General features: G+C 38.9%; 1 protein-coding gene across 1 annotated transcript in view; it reads left to right on the top strand.

Moving 5' to 3' along the window:
- Positions 1-14,127, top strand: part of LOC122810806 (tyrosine-protein phosphatase non-receptor type substrate 1-like) — a 201,261-nt gene extending 187,134 nt beyond the window's left edge. Inside the window, exon 3 of the mRNA XM_044082366.1 lies at positions 14,066-14,127. Within this exon, the coding sequence (XP_043938301.1) occupies positions 14,066-14,127 (62 nt within the window). The remainder of the gene's footprint in view (positions 1-14,065) is intronic.
- The last annotated feature ends 10,301 nt before the right edge of the window (positions 14,128-24,428 follow it).

The raw sequence follows: 24,428 nt of genomic DNA, 5'->3' as shown, positions 1-24,428 counted from the left end.
ACCCCTGGACCTCTGCCTATGTGGTACCATTCCAGTAATATGGCTATGGCTGCTGTGAGGGGATACAAGTGCCATGGGTACCACACTCTCCTGGTCAGTGCCAACTGTATGCTGTCCCTCGCCTATGGCCATTGGTGGTGAGAGATGTATTGGCAGTATGAGTGTGTGCATAGATGGGGTTGAACGTTGCATACTGTCGATTGGTGGACCAATGACAGACCCTGTCAAACCTTCCTGTGGCAAAATACATGTCTCATCATCAGCACTATTCATGGCAGTGGCTTCAGGTTCCCTTCTGCATTCGGCCAGCCCTAACTCAGCACCTGTGAGAAGAAGACAGGAAACACACTTTACGGTCTGCACGTGAACACATGCACACATGCACACATGCACACATGCACACGTGCACACATGAACAGTAATATACTCCTCACTACAGCACATACACACACACAACAGCAATCCAACGCATACTCTATAGTGGGTAAAGGTGGGTGTCAGTATCAGAAGGTAAACAGTCACCACACATGTGTCAGCATGCAGAATATGTGCTGCGCAAGACCATACAGTGCAAGTGTAGACACCCCAATGTAATGGCAGTATACATGGCTTTGTTGCAACTGTGTCATTGTTCAGTGATTGGCTACACCCTGGAACACAATTTGTACATGGACACAACATTGCTGTGCAGGTATTATCAGCTCTGCAATGCCCTGTGCACCATCACTCACAAGCATACATGCCATGGCTGCATGTATTATTTGTGTGACACATAGATATCAATGTCTGAGTACAGTGTCTGTGCCCAAAGCCGATAATAGTGGGCATGGGTGTAGCACATGCATGTTATGTACACACACGGGACAATTGCTGCATGTTAACGTGAAGGTATCCCAATGCTCTACATGGCCAGTGTACAGTGGTTATGGTGAGTGTGGGACATATTGCAGATATGTCGGTGCCACACATGGCATGGCATGCTACATGACTGCAACATTAAACACCACACATACCCAGTGTATGTCAAGTGACCTATACACCCACTAGCATTCCAGGACATATATGTGACACTTTGTTTGGATGGCGACTGCTGTGCATATTGTGTATACTGGCATATGTAAGCACACACACAACATGCTATGCATATTGTGTATAGCTGCATATGTTTGCACACTCACAACATTGAGGTGCAAAGCAATGACTGCTATGAGTAGTACTGTGGTCACTGTAATTGGATGGGATGTAGTACCCTGTGCCATCATCAACATGCATCCTGTGGTCACTCACAGCTACTAATGTGTGCAAGACCACCGCCTAGCATGCTGTACCTGAAATGCAGTGCCATGGCTACGTTCACAATTACACAGACACCTTGTACTACATGGGTGTGTGAGGTGCCCAATAGGGAGCATTGCCTAACATGACTGTGTTATGTGTTGCAGAGGGTTGCACACACCAATGATAGGACTCTACCCCTGAGGTACAGCATGTGTGTGTGCAAGACATGTGGGATACTGACGTGTGACCTTACAGTGGGTGTGATGGGAAATGTAGCATGTTTTTGTGTACTGCGTATGATAAATGTGTTGTATTGTGTACAGCTGTAGCAACTATGCATATCTAAGGTGCAGTACAGTGTTGCCACACACTTCATATGTGACCTGGATTCACCAGCAGTACCACTTACTGAGCATACATATATTGCTTCAGCCTACAAAGGGATACCACAGTCATGCACAAGGTACTACGTCACAACATATCCCATCCTATGTCTGCATCCCAATAACTGACACATCTTTCTCTGCCCTCACACCTAGGACACAAACTACCATGACAGACACAACCTCATGCTAAGCTATCACACCATTACAGACCTTGCACACAGTCAGTATCACACTCATTCCACCTGACATAGCTGGTATTGCACTGAGTACATGTGTGTGCGCATTGTGTCATAGGTAGGTACTATGCTATTGGCCCGGGGCCTACAGCAGTCTAGCCTTATGCTACCCCGCCATTTGACACACATATAATGTGATTACACTTGCTGCTGTCAAATGGATACACAGAGGTGACTCTCAGGGCATATTACCTATCTCCATAACATTCATCAGGGGTATGTATGACATCTACTAATGAGGAGCCTTGTTTATTAATGCTGGGTAGTTTAGTCCAGAGTATGGACTATTTGTGTATAGGAACCTGTACTACCAGCATGTGCTGTTTAGTGCATCGACAAGGATTAGGGCCTTAGGTCATGTAGTCCGGAGGGGTTGTTAGGTGTTGTCATGGTGGTTGGCCGACTGCTATGGGTGTGACATACCTCTATATGTCTGGCAGTGGTAACCTCTGTGTAGGACCTATACAATGCACTCTAGCTGTGGTTTTGTGAGTCAGTCTGTATAGGGCATGTGTTTGGGGCAGTGGCACTCTTTGTTAGGTATGTCTGTGGCCTTTCCTTGCTGTGTTTGTCATGTGAGGTACATACCACATGGGGCATTGTGAGGAGTAGGGGGTACACTGACCTATATTTCCCTAGATGACACACCTTTTTTGATGACATGTACCACATAGAGGGATTACAAGACTAGTGTGAAACTGTGAATATCAGAGGGGAGGCTACTGTAACACCTGTGTCCCATGTTCCCTTCTGACACCTTCAGTGTTAAGCAGGCAACCACATATCTGGTAGTTAGTGGGTAAAATGTTTTGGAATGGGATATGGTACTGCAGTATCAACACTGGTGTTCAGTCAATGCGTTGGTCACCAGCCACCTGTTGCAGTACATCTGACCCTGTGTCTCCCTCTCTCACTCTATACAGATATATATATATATATATATATATATATATATATATATGTATATATATTTATATGTGTATATATATATATATATATATATATATATATATATATATATATATATATATATATATATATATATATATATATATATATATATATCATATAGATCTATCTCTCTCTCTCTCTCTCTCTCTCTATATATATATATATATATATATATATATGTATATATATATATATATATATATATATATATATATATATGTATATATATATATATATATATATATATATATATTCGGATATATCCATATATATCTGTATATATCTATATATCTCTATATATATCTATATATGTATATATCTATATATCTACATATATCTATATATGTGTATCTATATACATATACATATATATATATATATATATATATATATATATATATATATATATATATATACACATACCTATATATATCCGTAATATCCATATATATCTGTATATATCTATATATCTCTGTATATATCTATATATGTATATATCTATATATCTACATATATCTATATATCTACATATATTTATATATCTATATATCTATATATCTACATATCTACATATCTACATATCTATATATCTATATATCTGTACATATGTATATATATATATATATATATATATATATATATATATATATATATATATATATATATATATATATATATATATGTATATATATATATATATATATATATATATATATATATATATATATATATATATACATATACATATACATATATACAGGTATATATACACATACTTGAAAACATCCATTGCTGTACATATACATGCACATATAGGCACATATACTGGCCACCTTTCATGTTGGGAATATCAATCATCAAACAGTTGTGAGACATACAATTATGTAATAATATTGCACAGTGTTGTGTGGAATGCATTTTGCTGTCCTCAGGCCGTATAGCTGTTGCAGGCCTCACTGGCTCAGTCCCACAGCATTTAACCACCACATGACATATACCTGCACTGCTTGCTGTTTTCGATGCCACACACTACAACCTACATAGATATGTGCACATAGTAACCTTCAACTACATATATATGTCTAGCCTTCACTAATAGTTGCAGTATGTCCCTTGCCCTATGCACATCTGCATTTACATATAGATACAGAGTGCGCCCACATATGGGGGGTCCACAGTATGTACAGTACCCTTCAGACACATAATTCGGATGCCAGCAAATACATATCTGTCACATACCTTGCCTTTGTATTTTTTACCTCTGTCTGTTGTACCTGTTGACGTTTATATTTCTTTTTAAATATTGTTTTTTTTTTTTGGTGTCTACAAACACCTCTGTTTGTGTGTTCGTTTATTTGTCTGTCTGTCTGTCTCTCTCTCTCTCTCTCTCTCGCTTGCTCTCTCTCTCTCCATATGCTGCAATGATATTATTGCATGTGTGGACAGCAAGTACAGGCTGCTTTTGTAGGTATCTGCACATGTGCATGTGATGGCCTCTGCACCAATTGGTGCCCACCATTTAGTAACTGCATGCAGCCTGCTGTGTGCTAATTGCAGTTCTCACTGTGATTTCAGGACACTGCTATAAAATGATAGGTTAGGTAGGCATAGGCCTTTCAGTTTTGCAAGGTGGGGACCATGCTTGTTTGCTGTGGACACTGTTGTGTGAGTCAGAAGGTTGGTATATGTCTCATATCTGAAGCTGGGTTGTAGCCAGTGAAATGCATGTTGTACTGAAACCTGACTGTTGCTTCTTCCAGTACACTCTTCTCAGTGTGTCAGTTTACTCACACCTCCTCATGCTAACAATGGATACATGGGAGTATGTACTTTCTTTTGGAATTAGGGAATTAACTAGCATACAACAGTGGTTATTGCAATGTATTGCTCTGGCTTTCCTATTTTCCCTTTACATTCACTTCTTGTAATGCATGTTATATTTCTGTCTTGAAATGTATTGCTCTGGCTTTCCTATTGTCCCTTTACATTCACTCCTTTTAATGCATGTTACATGTCTTTCTTGAAATGTATTGTTCTAGCTTTCCTATATTCCCTTTACATTCACTCCTTCTAATGCATGTTATATGTCTGTCTTGAAATGTATTGCTCTGGCTTTCCTATTTTCCCTTTACATTCACTCCTTTTAATGCATGTTACATTTCTTTCTTGAAATGTATTGTTCTGGCTTCCCTATTTTCCCTTTACATTCACTCCTTTTAATGCATGTTATATTTCTTGCAGCACCAAGTTATTGTATATCTGCTGTGGCTTAGTGGTATGTCATGCAGACTGGTGAGTCCAAGGTGTGGGGTTTGAGACTGACAAGGATATTTTATTTTGCTGCTGAGCAGTACAAGGTCCTTGTCATACAGAGTGACTAAGGCACTTTTAAGCAGTTGTAAGCGGGTTTGCGCGGGTTTGCATGACACTTAGCGATGCTTAGCTAAGCACACACAAGCTCACACTCACGCACTCACGTAAAGCGCTGCCAAACTCTGGGCAACTTTATTTAGCTGGGTAAAGCACTGCTAAACTCTGGGCAACTTTATTTAGCTGGGTAAAGCACTGCCAAACTCTGGGCAACTTTATTTAGCTGGGTAAAGTGCTGCTACACTCTGGGCAACTGTATTTAGCTAGGTAAAGCACTGCTTAAATCCTTATATCAAATCAAAATGGTCATATCATACCATTCCACATAACCTGCTGGTAAAGACCCACAGAACAAGATTTGCGTTATGGCATTCCTATTTTCCCTTTACATTCCCTCATAGTAATGCAAGATATATTTATTACAGCACCAAGCTATTGTATATCTGCTGTGGCTCAGTAGTAATTCATGCAGTCTAGTGTGTCCAAGGTCAGGGGTTCGAGACTGACAGGGGTATTTTATTTTGCTGATGAGCAGACTACAGGCCTTGTCATACAGAGTGACTAAGGCACTTTTAAGCAGTTGTAAGCGGGTTTGAGTGAGTTTGCGTGACGCTTAGCTTCACTTATCTTTGCTTAGCTAAGCGCACACAAGCACACACCCACTGACTACTGCTTAAAAGTGCTTACTCCCGCTAACACCCGTGCTAATTTCTTTTAAAGGAAAGAAAATGAGGAAATAGGAAAGTGGTGAAAAAGGGGGCACAAAGAGAGTAGGACAGTAGGAAAACAAGCTCAGGATGTGCAGGAAGGATGTAGGGAAGGCCCATAGCTGCCCAATTCTTTACCAGCAACAGCTGTGCATATGTTAGAAATTTAGAGTGAGATTTGAAACCTTCCACCTCTAAGAGAGGAGTGAGGACAACAAAGTATGTTGTACAGCCAATTGTAATTATCAGTTTACATGTCCAGCAGACATGTGTGCGAAATGGGCAGCTATGTATGGGGCGTAATTTTTTTGCGGGTACAGATTGCCCCTTTTCTTTTTTTTTCAGGTAAGAGTGGAATGTGAGGTAAAGGAAGTAGGAACATTGGGGGAGGTGGGATGGGGAGGTTAACAGACAAGACAAACAAGACGCATACAGGGGCGGAGTATGACACATGTGGTGGGTAAACACAATTGACGGGGACGGATGTTTGGATATCGCTAGCCCATGAGCCCACAGATGGCAACAGTGGAACTGAGATCACCACCCATGGGCAGTTACCACTGTGCCTTCACAGCCCAGGCCGGGGCTGTGCTGTGGGCTGGATAGGAGGGGCAGGCACACCCATGAGTTGCGCCACTCTCGCCTCAAGCTGGCATAGGGGATCAGTCATGGAACGCCTGATCTCACTACGCACAACAGACCGGACCCTTTGTTGGGTGAGTGGAGGCTCTCCTCCGGCCACACTTGCAAAGGGGGGTGAGTCCCATCCCCTGCAGCTCTTCCACCCAAAGGTGGCACAGGGTCACCAGAGGAAGAGTTCCTGGGCTGGGCACTGATGCCAGGTGCAATCGCCAGCTGAGGTGGGAGAGGTGGGTCTGCTGGGACCCACCTTCCCAGTTGTCCTATGTTTAGCAGTATTTAATGGCATTTTGGGTTAGTAACAAACAACACCATTCCAAATTAGTTGTAACAGCATGCATTAGTATTCCCATTAACCAAACACACATGAATTCCAAACATTGAACAGCAAGCATAACACGTGCATATTTAGAACAACAGTGGACATTCCAACAGCATGCAGGGTTGATTGGTGGCAACAGGCCATCAGGTTTGGATATATGAACAGAGCACATGCATCAACGTACATGCAGATATGTATAAACCAACAGGACAAATGTCCATAGGAATTAATTGTGAATACACATACCCAGTTTGGTGTGGAATGGCATCATTTATGAAAATAACTTAGGGTGGTAAAATATTACATTAACAACTTAAAATACATATACGTATACTGTACATTCCTACTAGATGCAGATATATATCCCCTACATGCATTAGTACAGTTCCCTGTACGTAACCTTAGAAATGTTGGTGATGGAGATGTTACAGCTACATTAATATACATTCCATTTGTATTCATATATGTTCATATCTGGCTGTGTTCAGGTAAAGTATCCTGCTACATTTGAACAGTTACGTACAGTTCTAGCAACACACCGACATTTGTGGGATCACAATCACAAGCTGCTCATGTACCGGATTAACATGTACATACTATACATGAAACAGTTGAGGACTATAAATACTCTTCTGAGATACTGGCATTCCCATCAGCCAGTTTATATGGGCCTAGACAACTGTGGATGTTCAGCATTTCATACAACCATACTATCTCCATAATGCAAGGGTACAACAACATATCCAAAATGTGGGACAGACACAGTCCAGGTATTGTACTTTATTAAAAACATTTCACTCTTTGGTTGTGGCTGTCTCATTCATTTCATTATGTAGTGCATGCAGTATACCTTTATTCCAGACTTCTTACACCTTTATTGGTAGCTTCAAACTCTTTCTCACACTCTCTCACTTATTTTATATTTACATTTCAGGATGGTACTTAATTCCAGGCTTTATTAACATTTATTACTGGGTTACAACAATCCTTTCCGGCTGACTCACTTATTTCATATGACAGTATATACAAGGATGTATTCAAGACTTGTCTGTCCTTTATTGATGGATTAGAACACTCATTTTCAGGCTGAAGCAGTTATCTGATATTACAATGCAGGTGGAAACTCTATTTGAGACTTGTTTACTCTTTATTAATGGATTACTATACTCTTTTTCAGGCTGCATCACTTATCTGATCTTAGAATACTAGCAGAAGCTTTATTTTAGGCTTATTTGACCTTTATTACTGGGTTATAACACTGAACTCTTTTACAGGCTGTCTCACTTATATTCTATAATAATAACAGCTGAATAATTACTAACCTGCCTGGTGGCACAGCCTTACCAGCCTATCAGCATAGGCTTGCCGATTTGCGGAATGAACACCTGCAGCTGTAATATAAATGAAGGGATATTGGAACATACCTATCCATAATATAGGCTAGGATAGCATTTCTTAATTACTTAATTACATGGATACTTACTCAGTAGTGGGGCATTGGGCATATGACAGGCCTCCTGGATCCATCGGTTCAGTTGGTCCTCCTTTCATCGCTTCAGGTCCGCACGGTTGTGACGGACCTGCTCAGCAGTCCTGGGAATGCCTGTGGCACTGGTAAGATCATGTGCCAACTGGTTCCATGCCTCTGTCTTGTATGCTCCCCATTGAACCTGGCCCTGCATGAGTCGGCCTTCATGTTGGTGGACTAGGAGCCAAACCATATATTTGGACTCCTCAATGCCTCACCTTTGCACTCTAAAGCGATTACCCTCTCCGACGCCTGCCATCCTGACTGCAAATGGGTACCACAATCAGTTATGGCAAGTATTCCCACCTATGGGGCTTAAATATGCCGCATTTCCCACACTTTTTTGTGATTGGCCATTTTTGAGAATTCTAAGCTGACTGCAGACCTGCTTAGTAATGGTTAATCTACCATTTCTAAGTATATGTATGCTAATAGTGGCTGTTTCTCCTAAGCTGTCATGGCTTAGTGGTTCTGTGCTTTGATTATGATGCACAGGGTCCTGGGTTCGAACTTTGTCACTCTTTTATTTTAATACTGTCTAGACAGGCTAGGGGGTGTGGCTGCGTTTAAGCAACCTAGCTCTACGTTGCTCCCCGGTGCCCTACGGTGCCCTGGTTGGCGCGGCGCGCACGTCTGCGCAAACACATTGCACTGGGTAAAGCACTTTTAAACTTTGGGCAACTCTATTGCACTGGGTAAAGCACTTTTAAACTTTTTGGCAACTCAATTGCGCTAGGTAAAGCACTATTAAACTATGGGCAACTCTGCTTAGCTGGGTAAACCGCTATTAAACTATGGGCACCTCTGTTTAGCTGGGTAAAGCGCTGCTTAACAGCAGGCTATTATGTATCTGGATCCCTTAAAAATATATATTTTGTTCACTGATACATTGGCCATTTCACTGCTTTTAATAACATTTTAATCATATATGTCTGGTATTATTTCAAATACTGATTTAAAACATAAATAAGAAGGGGAGTGGTGGGACTGGAACCGTGAATGCTTCTTCTTTGTGCATACGCTCTACCATTATGCCATAGCAATTTGATGTGATTTGTATAAACATTCATTCTTATGCTCTTCCATGTTGGGATTGCTAACTATAGCTAAGCAATGGGCACACCCGCACACACACGCACAAATACGGGCAGCTATATCGTGGATTTAAAAAAAAAAAAAATTTTACTTTTTATAACTGTGATGGGGGTTTACAGTGTCAGGGAGTGTGGTGTTGGGTGCAAGTACATTTGAGCGAACTCGCTCTTGTGTGCTGACATTTTGCTTTTACTACACTTGCAGGGACGTGGACATTTAGATTACTCGGCAGTCAGACACGCCCCCTGCTTTCATACTCGGTCCGTGTAAGAGTTACGGTTGAGTCAGCGTGCCCTCATGAATATTCATTGCATGCTGACATCATACCATTCAATTGCAGCCTCCGAGTAAGACTTATTAAGTCTTACATGGAGGATTCGTGAATCCGGGGGTATGTAATTTATAAATAATGAGGGAAACCAATGCTATATTGTAGATATTTATGTGTGCTTATGTTTGCATTTTGTTGTTAAAGGATCATACATTTGGTTTCACTACTTACTGGAAAATGCTCAAAACTACATATTTAAAACACGCTCTAACAAGCATTGGTGTATAACAACAAGGAATATAACTTAATATAATTAGGAAGGTGAATCAAAGAACATGACTGTAAAAATGAATGCATTTGGGCCGTGGTTTGAAAACAAACCACAGGTACACTTAAATTGCCACTGACTAGATGCATTTTGTATTAATATCAATTTCAATGCAGTTTTAATGAATGTGAATTTCAGGGGCAGTGAAGTTTACTGCTGTTCATGCTAAGTCTGTTTTCATTATGAGACTGTATTGTTTTGTAAATGGCTATCAGCGTTTATTCCATAAAATGTGAAATAAAAGTTTTACATTGAATCCAAAAATCTGTAATCACTGTAGAAGTAAAGAAGAAGAAAATGATAAGTACATCAGCTGATAGGAACAGTGTTTACGGTAACTGGGAAGAGATAGCCAAGTAATGGGACACTGAATGCTTGTAGGGGGTGGGGGCCCTCATCCATTACCCTCCTGAGGGCTCCATCTGACCATAATCTGGATCTGATGCTGGCCACTACACATGCATTTAATAGCATGTTTTTTTCAGAGGGTTTGACAAAACCTGTTGCCTTTTTTATTAAGTGATGTTTAAATACAAATTTGTGTGGTGAGGCGTATGTAGTGCATTGAGAGATTGTAGTGTGCTGTTGTGATGAAACTTTGTATCTGTGTGTGTGTGTGTGTGTGTGTGTGTGTGTGTGTGTGTGTGTGTGTGTGTGTGTGTGTGTGTGTGTGTCTGTCTGTTTTTGCATGTGTGTGTGTGTGTGTGTGTGTCTGCTTTTGCATTTGTGTGTGTGTGTGTGTGTGTGTGTGTGTGTGTGCGTGTGTGCGTGTGTGTGTGTGTCTGTTTTTGCATGTGTGTGTGTGTGTCTGTTTTGCATGTGTGTGTGTGTGTGTGCATGTCTGTGCGTGTGTGTGTGCATATGTGTGTGTGTGTGTGAGTGTGTTTATGTGTGTGCATGTGTGTTTTGCATGTGAGTGTGCGTGTGTGTGTGTGTGTCTGCTTTTGCATGTGTGTGTGTGTGTGTGTGTGTGTGTGTGTGTGTGTGTGTGTGTGTGTGTGTGTGTGTGTGTGTGTATTCAGGGAATCAATGATTCTTTTACTAAGTTAACACTGCTGCTAGGATTAGTATGTCTCTTCATTAAGGTTTTCTCACCTAGTAACAGTTTAGGTAAATCAGAGATATGTAGAGGGGGGCTGACATGTTCGTGTGAGGTGTAGAGTTTTGCTTCCTCATATTTTTTTCTCCTTGGTGATGGCAGTTATTTTCTAGCCTGCTTTCAACTCTTTGTTTTGAATAACATTTACCATTGCCTGGCTGAATTTCACTAAGTTGATCATTTACTTTTAGTCCTTTGCTGTAATCCAAATGCCATACTTTTATAGTTATCACTAGTTACTGTGTTCATTGATATAACACTGCACTCTTTCTAGTATATCAAACTTGAAAACCAGCTGCTGTTTTCTGTTTGTGAGATTACATGTATCATATTAAATACTAAAATTATTTTTACAATAAATGCACAGAAAAATTCCTCCCAAGAGAAAATTATCAGCGCAATACCTTGCAGGAGTCAGATTCCTTCAAGAAATTTTTAACTTCAGTATCTATGTTGTTAATGTGAATTCAACAATACAGATAATTATGAACACCATGTATCCTTAAATAAGAAGACTTTGACAAGAAAAGCTATATATTTATATGTCTGTTTAAGGCATAACATGTTACCAGCCCTTTTCCCACTATTTTTCTTTTGTAGTTTTACTCAAGTGACAGACTGAGAGAAGGCCTGTTGATCTCATTGAGACCAATACCTAAGTACCTGTTGGACAAAAGACACATTCACCTATATCATGGGCTTAGGTGTTTTAATTTCCCTTGTCCTCCTTAACAAAAAAACAAACTAATACTATTCACCCCTGGCAGATCATCCACCTCAGACTATAACCTCACTATAAACTCCAAAAACAATATTCAAATCACACTAACCAACCACACCAAACTATTAGGAGTTGACATTGATAACCACCTAAACTATGATATCCATATAGCACAAACCATCAAAAAGGTCAACTGAAAACTGTGTCTGCTCTATAGAAATAAAAAGTTCATGACTAATCAGACCAAAGCCACTATTGCAAGAAGCCACCTCCTCTCTATCCTTCTCTATGCTTCTCCTATCTTAACTAACCTTCACCTGACTGAACTTCACAAAATGGAATCATGCTACAACAAAATTGCCAAATTTGCAACGGACTCCTCAAATAGATCCCATCACTGTCTTTCCCTAATGCAACTCAAGTGGCTGGAACTTCCTCAGCTACTTAGACTCAATCAAGCCATAGTTGCACATAAACTCTACTACTACCTTGAAAAAACTCCTGCCCTCCAACAACTAATTAAGCCCTACACCACCACTAGAGCCCTGAGATCTAGCAACCAAAATCTCATTCAAGTAATTAGACATAAAAATGAAGCAGGTAAATCTCTCTTTGCCTGCACAACAGCAAAAACCTGGAACTCACTCCCAAACAATATAACCAGCACTACTTCTTGCACCCATTTCAAACACCTCTTGAAATCCTACTATTCTAATATCTGGCTCTGCCCTTGCTATGCCCCAGGGTAGCAACATCTATGCTCAGTTGCAAGGACTATGCTACACTACAACATTTTCCTTTACTGAGCTCTACTGCTATCCCACAGATTCATCCTAACATTTCATCAATCTAACAGCAGTAAACATTCCAACACTTGTACTGTTCTTTACTATATCCCTTACCTGAAAAACACTCTAATCCATTTCTAGACTAACACAATACCTAACAGAGCTTATCTTACTCACATCCTACCTATACCTTTACCCTATTTTATGCCACTATGGGCATTTATTTACTTCTCGGTTATACTAAAGCATAAATGTATTACAACTTTATATTTACTAATATTTCTACAAAAAAAAAAAAAAAAACATGTTTATATATATTTGTATTATTTGTACTAATTGTATATTCTACTAGAGTACTGACTGTATATTCTACTAGAGTTATCACATGCCATGTTAATGGTCCTCTGTACTACTTATAAATGTTAAGAATTGCTTTGTACTGTTTTAATCTAATATTGTATTGTATCATGGAGCTTTTCTCCCTGGACCTCCGCTGAAAATGGACCTGTGTCCAGTCGGACTTTCCCGGTTAACAAAAATAAAATAAAAATAAAATAAATAAAAATAAAACAGCTCAATGTCTCAAAATCAGGTTTAATGAGGGAAAGCTGTGAAACCACCATCTTCTTCAAAACAAGCAATAATAGTAAAAAGAGCATCCACATGATAGTAATTTCCCTGAAATTTCATAACTAAATCCTCCATCACAAACATGGTGCACCAGGCATCTAGACTGGAACTGGAAGTTAGTATTATATGAGTTACAGGTTGGGAGACTACCTGGGTTTTAGCCGTTTTCTTGATGCTTGAAATTCTGGACACTGAGTAATGGATGTGTTGGCATTAGATGTCAGTAGGGCAAACGCTAGTTCTTAAATCAGTTGTGATGCACCAGGAGCTAGTTCACAAATCCCAGAAGAAGCTCAGTAGTAAGGTACATAGATATGTAGTGTTACCTCAAACAGAATTTATGGTTACTCCAGTATTTTCTTTTAATAACAAAAAAAAAGTGCTACAGAGTATCTTAGGGTATTACAACAGGCCACTCATTTCTCAGTGATTCCCACTAAACTCTCCATACTTGTCACTACTTCTGTTAAAGAAGAAAATGTATTTATTTATTTATTTGACATTTGTTAATCAGGTTAGACCGACTGGATTCAGACCCTTTTTCAGCAGAGACCCGAGAAGAAACACTCCACAAAACAGTTACATAAAATTCAAAACAAATAAAGGTAAATAAAATTATAACAAGTATACAAAGAAGAAAATTCTTAAAACGTAAATCTAAAAACTGTAAAATGCTATATATACTTTTTTTTTTTTTTTTTTTTTTTTTTTGTTAGACAGGAATAGTATGAATGAAGATGAGACAGAAGAGAAACAGAAAGCCATTAGTATGAGATAGGTAGATAGCTAAAGAGAGAGGCTGAAGTGTGAGGGAAAGGCAGAGGAATAGTCTAAGTTAGGAGGAGTATGCAAAATCATAGTAGGCAGGATATAAATGAAATGTTATAGTAGATAGGAATTAAGTGAATAACTTTTGAGAGGAAAGAGTGGCAGGTAGAGATAATAGTGGGTAGGAAGAGAAACATAAAGGTAGGATTGGAAGATAGGAATATAGGATTATGTTGGGTCATTGCAAAGGTCATTGCAAAGCCAACCTTTTCCATATCTTCTGAAGATAAAGTTTGATTGGGTTATACTAACCTGATTTTTTTTTTGGATTTGACAATTACTGTGGATGTTTCTTATGCGAAAACTTTAAATTTAATGATGTAATACTGACATCTGAATGCCGGTTGTAATATACCCAGTGGTCAGGGACATGAGATTTGAAAGAACCCTCTTTGAATCCTTAGCAGTTGACACAAAAGCAAGGAACTGTGGTAAAAACGTTTGGTTCTTTTTTGTGTGGTAAGGCAATGAAGACCAGTAGTGAGAGGAAAACATCAAGTTAAAGAACAGGGTCTTCCAGACAATTTTGGGCAGAGATGGGATTTACAAATTTTGACAAGAGACAATGATATGCCCGCAATGCAACAGCTGTAACAGTGGATAGAGAAAAAAGCCCTTGTCTGTAAGGCCATGGAGAATGAGTACTATATGTCCAAAATGGGTTCCATCAAAAAATCCAATGACTTGCTATATATATATATATGTATTTATGTTATGGGGAATCACTAACCAGGTATCTCTCAGTAAGGGTGGATCTACTCTTGCCTCAAATGAGACTATCATTTGGACATAGAAAGTGAACTCCTGAACTCAGTGAATGTGTCCTTAATTGAGGGTATAATCCAAAAATAGGTGGTGTTTCTATATCCATTTCTGTACATTGGATCATTGCAGCACTGAACAGTTTTAAGGAAGTTAGAGTGTGGGAGTGGATAAGACTTGATCAGAAGTGCTACAAATACTGGCTATTGCTTGGATATCATAGCTAGCTCACCTTTCTATGCTGCATGGAAAACTGGGCTAGTGCCTCTGAACATGTAAGCTGGAGTGGTATTTTCCCATTTTCAAAAGGGGCGGAAGTGGGTTTGTTTGTTATAGAGGATCTCCTGAGCTTCTATAGGAAAACCTATGCCAGGATGTTGGAAATGAAAAAGATGCATCCACTGATCTTATAGGGCTGATTTTGCTCCTGCAGAAGTAGATTAATTCATTATTTGATAGAATTATAGAATCATTGTAATTACAAGGTAAGTGAGTTTTAAGACAATTTGTGCCTTGCTGATACCCACACTCATGATGTCCCTCCCACTTCTGGAAGGGCAAAGCAGATTAGGCCAGGGATAAATTTGTTCCTGTTCCTCCAATTATTGAAGTTCATATTGAAGAATAGAAGGATGTCATTCTGTTTAACATGTAAGGGCACTTTATTCTAGAGATGGGGTAAACATTAGATAATAAATTTGTCCCTCCAGTGTGTTTTATTTACATTTTGCTGGACACTCAAATCATTTCATCTTGTGTTTGTGTGCTTTGTAGAGATGCAAGAAGGGTTGGGTCCTTAATGGCTTGACATACAATATACAGATCTCTTCATAACAGACTCTGACAGATAGAGTAGGGCAATAGGGATTACAGTCTGCCTGTGTAGTCAAAGGTCTTCAGACCAGTAATCTTTTTAGTTAGGAACAAATGGGGCCTTTCTAGCTGTGAGTTGTGCCTGGATAGGTACATATGCATTGTGCTATATACTTGGTCTAACTAGAGTAGAGTGAAGAGGAATAATAATTTCTTTTGACCTGGATGAAATGCCTTTACATATTGGCTGTGCGTAATAGAAGGATTTCCTGACTACTAAGGCTACACGATTGTCAAAGAAGGAGGAGTTGTCGACCAAGGTACCAGGAACCATGGTTACATTATCACCTTTGAGTGGGGTACTGACTATACCGTAAGCTGTGAACAGGATTTTTTTAACAAATGTGACAATACTGTACTTTTTGTATTTATTTTTACTCATTACTTGGATAATGGATGGATCACATGAGTTACAGTTTAACCTACACAAGTTTTGTAGACTTGTAGAATACACACAAAGGTGTACACTGGAATGTCCTTTGAAAGGTACAATAGCAATACAGGATCCAAGGAGACCATTGCATACCATTCAGTGTTAGTAACTGTAGAGAGGCAGTTGTGTTTACATTATCAGCTCAAGTCAAATAATTTCTTGGGATGTCCATAAGACTCTGCCAAAAGCATGTCTTATTCCCTTCCAGGTTGTCAGTTTTATTTATTTTATTTATTTATTTATTTATTGACATTTGTTCACCGGGAAAGTCCAACTGGGACAGGAGCCCATTTTCAGTGGAGGCCCGGAGAGAAAAGCTCCACAAACACATTATGATTAGACAGTAGTTGACAAGAATTTATAGAATTTATAGAAATTATAGTGCAAAACAGTACAATATAACAAAATGAGAAATAGACTAAAATTGTCGGAAGTTACAATAGCAAAGAGAAGAACAGAGTAATTTACAAGACACATGCACACACACACACACACACACACACACACACACACACACACACACACACACACACACACACACACACACACACACACACACACACACACACACACACACACACACACACACACACACACACACTCAAACTTTTTTTGTAAATATTGAAAAAGGGTGAAAGTTAAGAAAGGAAAGGATCACTTGGGGTAATGTTAAGTTGAAAAAATAATAAAGAGAAAGAAAAATCACTAGTGGGGTAGTTTTAAAGGGGTGAGGCATTAGAATGATAGTTAAGGTTAGTGAGATTTATAGTAAGAACAGAGTTGTTTAAAGTAACTTATAGGCCAAAAAGAGTTTCCTACTGGTTTTGATGGATACAGATTGGGGTAAGCTGGAGTAAGGCTTGAGGACAGTAGGATGTTTATCTATTTGGATAGATACATTTTCATGAACAAGCTATCGAAATACAGCCAAAGTCTGGTGATCCAGTTCATGATTTTCATGGACAGGCTATTAAGGTACAAACACCATTTTGGATAATATTCAGTTTGGGTGCATGAGCGTTGGATTCCTCTTGAATGCAGATAATGTTGTCCCCTTTTCATCAAATGACTGTGAGACTCAGTATGAAAGGGACTGGGTTCATTTCTCTGTGAAAAGCAGCTAGGATGAAAATTAACACCTTCGGACTAAAATTCCTTGTTTTGTTACAGAAAACAAGGAATTGTTTTCCAAAAGTGAGAGGAGAACTGCTACTCCAAGTAGATATCTTCAAGCATTTTGGAGTCTTAAGAATGAAGGCAGAGGGGATCAGGAGACTGACCAGCAAAGGGATGCAGTGACAGCAGTAATGAAGTCATGTACTGGACTGCAGTTGCATGAAAGCTGAGTCATGTGACCAATACCTTAATTTACGAATCAGTCTGTGCCTTTATCCTGTCTTGTGGTCGCAAGCTTTAGCTGAGAGAAAGAATAAGTCATTCACAAAACTGGTGGAAACAAAGTCCTCTCATATTGTTGTTGGGCAGAATATAAGAACTCCCCAAAGTATCATTGCACTGGTAACAAGCCCACTGGAAGAAAACCACACCACAGACCCAGGACACAGGAAAGATTGCATTTCGCAATTCACCACAGAATCTCTGAGCATCCCAAAACATGAAAATATTACTTTTATAAAGCATGAGGAAGTCCAGTCTTTACTGCTTACCTTACAATGTCAGTCACTTTCATCTGGGCAAGTGGTTCAAAGAGTGAGAAGCTTAGCAGTCAGAGAGGATCTCAGAGTAAAGAAGGTTAACAGTAGCAATCTGAAGCAGCTTGGATAGTTAGTAAGGATGCTCCTGAGTATTTCTAAACATGTATCAGGCACAGCCCACTGGAAGAAGACACCATGGCAAACCCAGGACTTTAGAGACATTATACTTCTCAGCTCCTTTACCCTTAAGAATCCAACAGAATCAGAAAAAGACTGTTGTTGGAGATAGGGAAATTTGGTCTGCTCTGTTCAGCTTACTACTTCCATGGCCTTTACACAAGTAAGTGATTTACAAAATGGAGGGATGGATATTTTCAGTCATCCACCAAAGATCTTTCTTTCCCCAAGATGTGCTTTGTAGAAATTATTTTGAATGAGGCATATAAATTAGTTGCCATCCTTTCTACTAGCCACCCCTGTTTTTAAATCCAGAAATCCACATTCTCTGCAAAATACTTCTGCAATGGGGCATTTGCTTCTGACACTGCTCCTAAGAAGTCTGTACATTTCTACAGAGAACAGGAGTACTTTTTTATTCTCCACTGTTTGGTGACTATCATCACTCCAGCAATCAAACAGACATTCATTCTCTTTCAGCCCTACAGCTGATAATGATAGACAATCATCTATTTACCTAATAGGATTTTTTTTTCTTATTTTAAGCAAAATCCCTCCCCCAGTGGGTGATGAGCTCATTAGCTGATTTGGTGAGACCTGGAATGCCTTCTGCTGTTGTGTGCACATTCTTGTACATGCACCATGAATGCTATCATGCACTTGTGTCTTGCTAGAGATAAGATAATGTCCTGCACCATCTGTTACCTACCATGCAACTTTCTCTCCACTAGATGCAGCTTGACTCCCTACTTCATTCCTTGATGGGAGGTTGGTGTCACCCACTCACTCTCATCCACTAGTGACTCCTGAGTGCTTCAGCCACTAATCAATGTCACATGATCTGGATCATAGTCAGGGCTTCATCTGACCATGCCATGAAGCCAACATGTGAAAGAGGACCAATTAAAAATATTTATATAAGGTCTCAGTGGTTGATCATGACATTAAAGAATGAGCTATACAACTTCATGTCTTAACAAACTGCTAATGAAAGAGAAAATAGAATATTGGGCAGGCCTGGCAAAAAACGTATACATTTGTCACCTGTTTACAATATCATACTGCCATCAGAAGTTATACGTTTCTAACGTATTTGGTATTCTATGATGATATGAAGAGATAGCTCTTGGGTTATAAATATTTTTGTTTCATCCCCGGCCCAGAAAGTCTCGAGAAAGCTGCTGAAAAAGAAAAAGATAATGGAGTTAGTGAAACAAGTTTCCATCTTCTAGTTCCTCTTCTAGTTCCTAAATATTTAAGGACTTGTCCAACCAAATTATGTACTCTTCACTTCAGGCAAATAAGACAATAGTGATAGTGATGAATAAAATAAAACTAACAAAGGTAGCTGGAAGTGAATTTCAAATACCCTTTATATGTAGCAAGGGTCATTCTAGTAAGGCCACCACTAAAATGGCAATCAGTGACAATCTACTTCACCTGCACCATCAATTCCCCCTTAAAAACACCTAGAAGTAAGACTTGGTTATTATTTCCGGCTGCTGGAGTAATTTCACATCTTCTACTAAATGCAAAAACAGAAATAAATCACATTACATAGTTCCTTGCTGGCCAATACACCCGGGTTTTATCCTTTCACATAGATGTCAGTGTTCGACTGACAATTTGCTTCTTCACAGTAAGATGGAATTTTGCATTATAAGTCCATCAGTCAGCTTGGCAGATTTCTGGTTGATACCAATATACTTCTGAAGTATTTTTATACATTTCAAAAGATGCTAAAAGGGCTGCCCCTTAAAAGCATGCCTATCAAAATGAACCTGGTTTTCTCATGACTGTGAATGAAGTACAAAAGCTCTAGCTTCTACTTTATTACCTTACATTGTGTAGGATCTCACTGCATCTTTTAATGCTGGCTTGACCTGAATTTCACTTAAGGTACATTTGTGTCCTTTATCTGGCTAGATAGCTGTATATCAGTATACAGGTGCTCAGATACCTGCAAAAGCGTTTCTTATTGTCATCTAATCTCTATGGCATCTGAGATAAGCTGTGCCCTATGCATCAGATATGAACCATGCAACTGACAAATTGACCTCCCTTTGACAACATCCTCTTCACAGACCACTTCACCTGTCCACTGGGGAGATTTCTGAACAGTTGGCTTTAATGTATGGAATGTAATTTTATCAGAAACATATGTAGTGCTGATTTGCTATGGAAGAAATCTCATGGTATTTATGATATGTCAGTGACTGTATAATGCCATGCAAATGAGTCTACATGTAAATGAGACTCATAATCTATACAAATTATGAAGGCAAACATGGTGGAGTAATTCTAAGTCATATATATCCAATGCCAAGAGCTGCTTTGTTCATCCATTCTGAAGGCCAGGATTTTTTTTTGCAGACAGGCATTTTACTTGTTTTAATAGGCTTGGAATAGCAGTAGCTGTAGCTAAACAAAAAGTGTTAGTGCCTGCCATAAGAGTAAGTGCACACAGCACAAATTGGTGCATCAGCAGGTAACATACAATAATCTCCATGACCATGGTATTTTTGACTGCTCTTCTGTAGATCGGGACACCTTACAGGGGTTAGTAGATATGGGTCCCACTTGCAATCAAGGAGGATGCATGGACTACTCATCACTGTAGACGCAAAGGTTTGTGGGTATTTTTCATTGTATGACAGGGGCCACTCTGGGAATTTCACAAGGATCAGCCTTGTGGAGCCTAGCCCACTTCCTTGACATGATGCAGCAGCTTGTGGAAGAGCATATATAGTTTTTATGGACAGCACAGGAGAAAAACAATGTTATGGATGGTCTTCTCCCAGGTGATCAGTGGAACATAACTAATTTTCTGAGGTTCTGGAGGCCATTGATTGCACCCACATCACCATAAAGCCTCTATCCCCCATTTGCAATACATGGTGCTTGCAATATCACATAGAAGGCTTCTACTTCATACATTGCAGGGTGGCATGCAATGCATAAGGTATTATAGGCAATGTGTACATTCCTTACCCCCCATGTTGGGTATTGCAGGCAATGTGTATACCCCCCAGGTAGGGTATTATAGGAAATGTGTACATTCATTACCCCCAGGCAGTCCCATTGATTGTCACACCTGACTTCTGTGCAACTTTTAACAATGTTTCATGTGGGCTGAATTCACTCTGCCTCATCTGGTTGATAGGTACACACATTTATAGGTACTTAGGTTAGGATATATGGTTCCCAATCAAACAGGTAGCTGACCACATATAATGATGTGTGTTTCAGGTGACAATGGATATGCACTGAAACTTTGGAAGATGAGTGCCATGCAAAACCCTCACACTATGACAGCCCAGCACTGCACATTCAAAAACACAGAATGTTGTTGAATGTGTATCTGTTATCCTAAAGCGAGGATTCCAGTACCTGCATACATTTCATGGCACAATATTTTACACATCTGAGACCTCCCACCAGAATCTATACTGTGTATCACATTACACAATCTGTTTCATAGGTTAGGTTCATAAGTGAATACTAGGTGAACTGCCTTAAATGCCATTTTAAGCCTAGCCAATAACTTGAGATCACAATCAAACCCTGTACTTTCTATCTGTGAGGCAAAGTGCTTAACCATTATGCCAAACTGACTCCCTGGGTAGAAGTTGCACATGTAGTACACAAGTAGATACAACATGATATCACTGACACTTACCAATGACAGCTTTAGAATTCAAGATGCAATTAATCAGTAATCTGAGTATTCACAACATATAAAAGAAAATTAAAAAAATGAAATGCAGCAGTTCACAGCAAATAACTGTGAAGAGAATGAATCTGGTTAATGCCTGTAATGCAAAGAGAATATATACTAAAACGGACACTCCTGTGTTATGTAATACATTATAGAAATGATAACAGTGTTTAATCACAAAACATTTTGTCTGTAGAAAATGACATAATTCCCAAAAAATAGAAGGTAGAAAAAAGAAGCAAGTGGTGGGCTAAAAGGAAGAAATCAAAACTGAACTTGGAATGATTAAAGAACATTATTGTAAGTAAAAGGAGGAGAAAGACAGACATTGACAACATGGCTCAAGCTATGGATGCAGAAAGTCAGCTGGATGAAACTTTTATGATTAAAAATGTAATAATTGATGTATTTATTTACACTTTGTTGACCAGACTAGTCCCACTAGGCTAGGAGTCCCAAGGTGGTGTTTATACTAATGGGTGAACTTTGGTTAGGGCATCTGGGAACTTCACCTACTCAAAGTTTGCAAAGAGAAGTGGGAAAGAATAAATTTAAAGAAGCTTATAAATGTGTTTTAAAAGCTTTGATGAGTAACAAGAAAGAATTTTTAAAAGAGAGAAAGAAATATATAAACTGAGTCAAGCAAAAAAACATTTATTCAAACAAAGATATGTTTTACAAATGGAAAAATGAAGTACCATATCTACACATTATAAATAAACAAAATAAAATTGTAATAAGAGTTAAGAAATAAAGAAGGTACAGTATTAAAAAATCAGCAAGATATGATGAGTACAGTAATAGAGGATACAAAGAATGATTTGTTAGTACTGGGACAGAGAAAAGTCTGAAGTAGAATGTTAAAAGTTTGACAGAACAAGATAATAAAGAGTTAAAAAGGCATATAACAATGGAAGAATTGAATGATGCTTTAAGACTGGTGAATTTCGTATCAGCTACAGGCTTAGATGGGATAGGGATAGACCATCATATCTATAAAGATTTGGCAGATTGGCAAAAGAAAGTTTTTGTCTTCTTTCAGCTTTCCTCGGTTAGGGGTCGCCACAGTGGAACTCTGGTCTGCTAATAATTGGCAGTTAATTGTTATGGTGTTAAGTTGCCAGCCCAGCACCCAGCCTTCAAAGAAGGCACTCACACCTACCTGCATGTCTTTCAATTCACTTGACCACAAAGAGGGCATGCAGACTCTGCACAGAAGGTGCTTCTGCCAAGAATCGAACTGGAGAGCCTCTTGCTGAGAGGCAACAATGCTAACCACCGCATCACCGTGGATGTTCTTGGTGCTAAATGAATGATTAAAAGACAATTTAGACAAGAAGAAGTATGCATGGGAGCTATGAAATGTATATGAAATAAAGGGGAGAGAAATGATATTAGAAACTGGAGACTGATTGTACTTGACAATACAGATTGTAAAGTATTTATGAACGCAATAGAATTAAGATTGTAAAAGAATTTATACAAAATACTGAAAGATCCAATATATGGAAGGAAAGGAAAAGGCATATATATATATAAGAATATTATTAATAGTAAGGGAAGTTTTGCATGACAAGATTTATAGAAATGTGGATAAGCAATGAAAACAATGAGATTAATAAGACTGATTGTGTATTTAATTAAAAACGATTAAACTCATCTTTAATTTAGTTTAACTGATTGAGCAGATGGCACTGAATTAGAAGTGGGAGATTCTTCAGATCTGGTCAGAAATGATGCACCATTGATTGGATAGTGGAACCGATACTTACGTTTGCAGAGGGGATAATGAAACTGAATAGTGTTATGTTTGCCAGGAGTAAAAAGGATGTGAGTAGGAACTTAGATTGTCTTAATGTATGAAAGTATGGAACTGTTTTTATTCAATTTGGTACAAATAATTTCATCTTCCAGAACTCAACTGTTGGTAGGGAGCTTATAGACCTCTTAGACAGCATAGCTTGTACAGGTGTTAGAACTTAGTTTTCACAAATCACATATAGAAGAGAGAGTCAGATCAACATGAAAGAAGAGATTTTTTATATAAATGACTACATTAAAAAAATGGTCGATTTTTAAAAAGTAGAACATCCAAGTCTAATTTTCAGCATTCATGTATTTGGACAGAACGGAGTCCACTTTTCATGACAAGGGAAGAGAACATTGCAGCAGATATATTCCAGCAGTTGACTAACACAAGACATGATTTTTGCCAGTTCAGAAATTTAACATAGGTTCATAGGTTCATAGGTTGATACTAGGCTATCTGCCCTAGGGCATTTATAAGCCTAGCCAGAGTGTGCTTGGCTTTGGCCACCCTTTTAGATTAGTTGACTGTGCCTCTGCATAGCTCATCACAGAAGATAGCCCTTTTAAGGTTAGTTTACTGTGCCTCTTTCTAGTAGGGACACAGAAGAGATCCCAGGGGTAAACCTACAATCTCCCATCCACTCGTCAAGATTTCTCTTGAAGAGGGTCATTCAGGGGCTCTGCCTAACATGCATTGTGATTTTGTTCCAGAGTGAGGGGAGTCTCTGGGATATGAATCTGTCCCTCCAGCATGTCCTATTTATTTTTGTGCTGAGGTTTAAGTCCCTGGAGAATGTAGCTCTAAGGGATTTGAAATTCCTGAG

Source organism: Protopterus annectens, chromosome 9.part0, assembly GCF_019279795.1.
Source record: "Protopterus annectens isolate FY-2018-M chromosome 9.part0, PAN1.0, whole genome shotgun sequence".
Taxonomy (NCBI): Eukaryota; Metazoa; Chordata; order Ceratodontiformes; family Protopteridae; genus Protopterus; species Protopterus annectens.
This window is presented reverse-complemented; position numbering and strand designations above follow the sequence as displayed.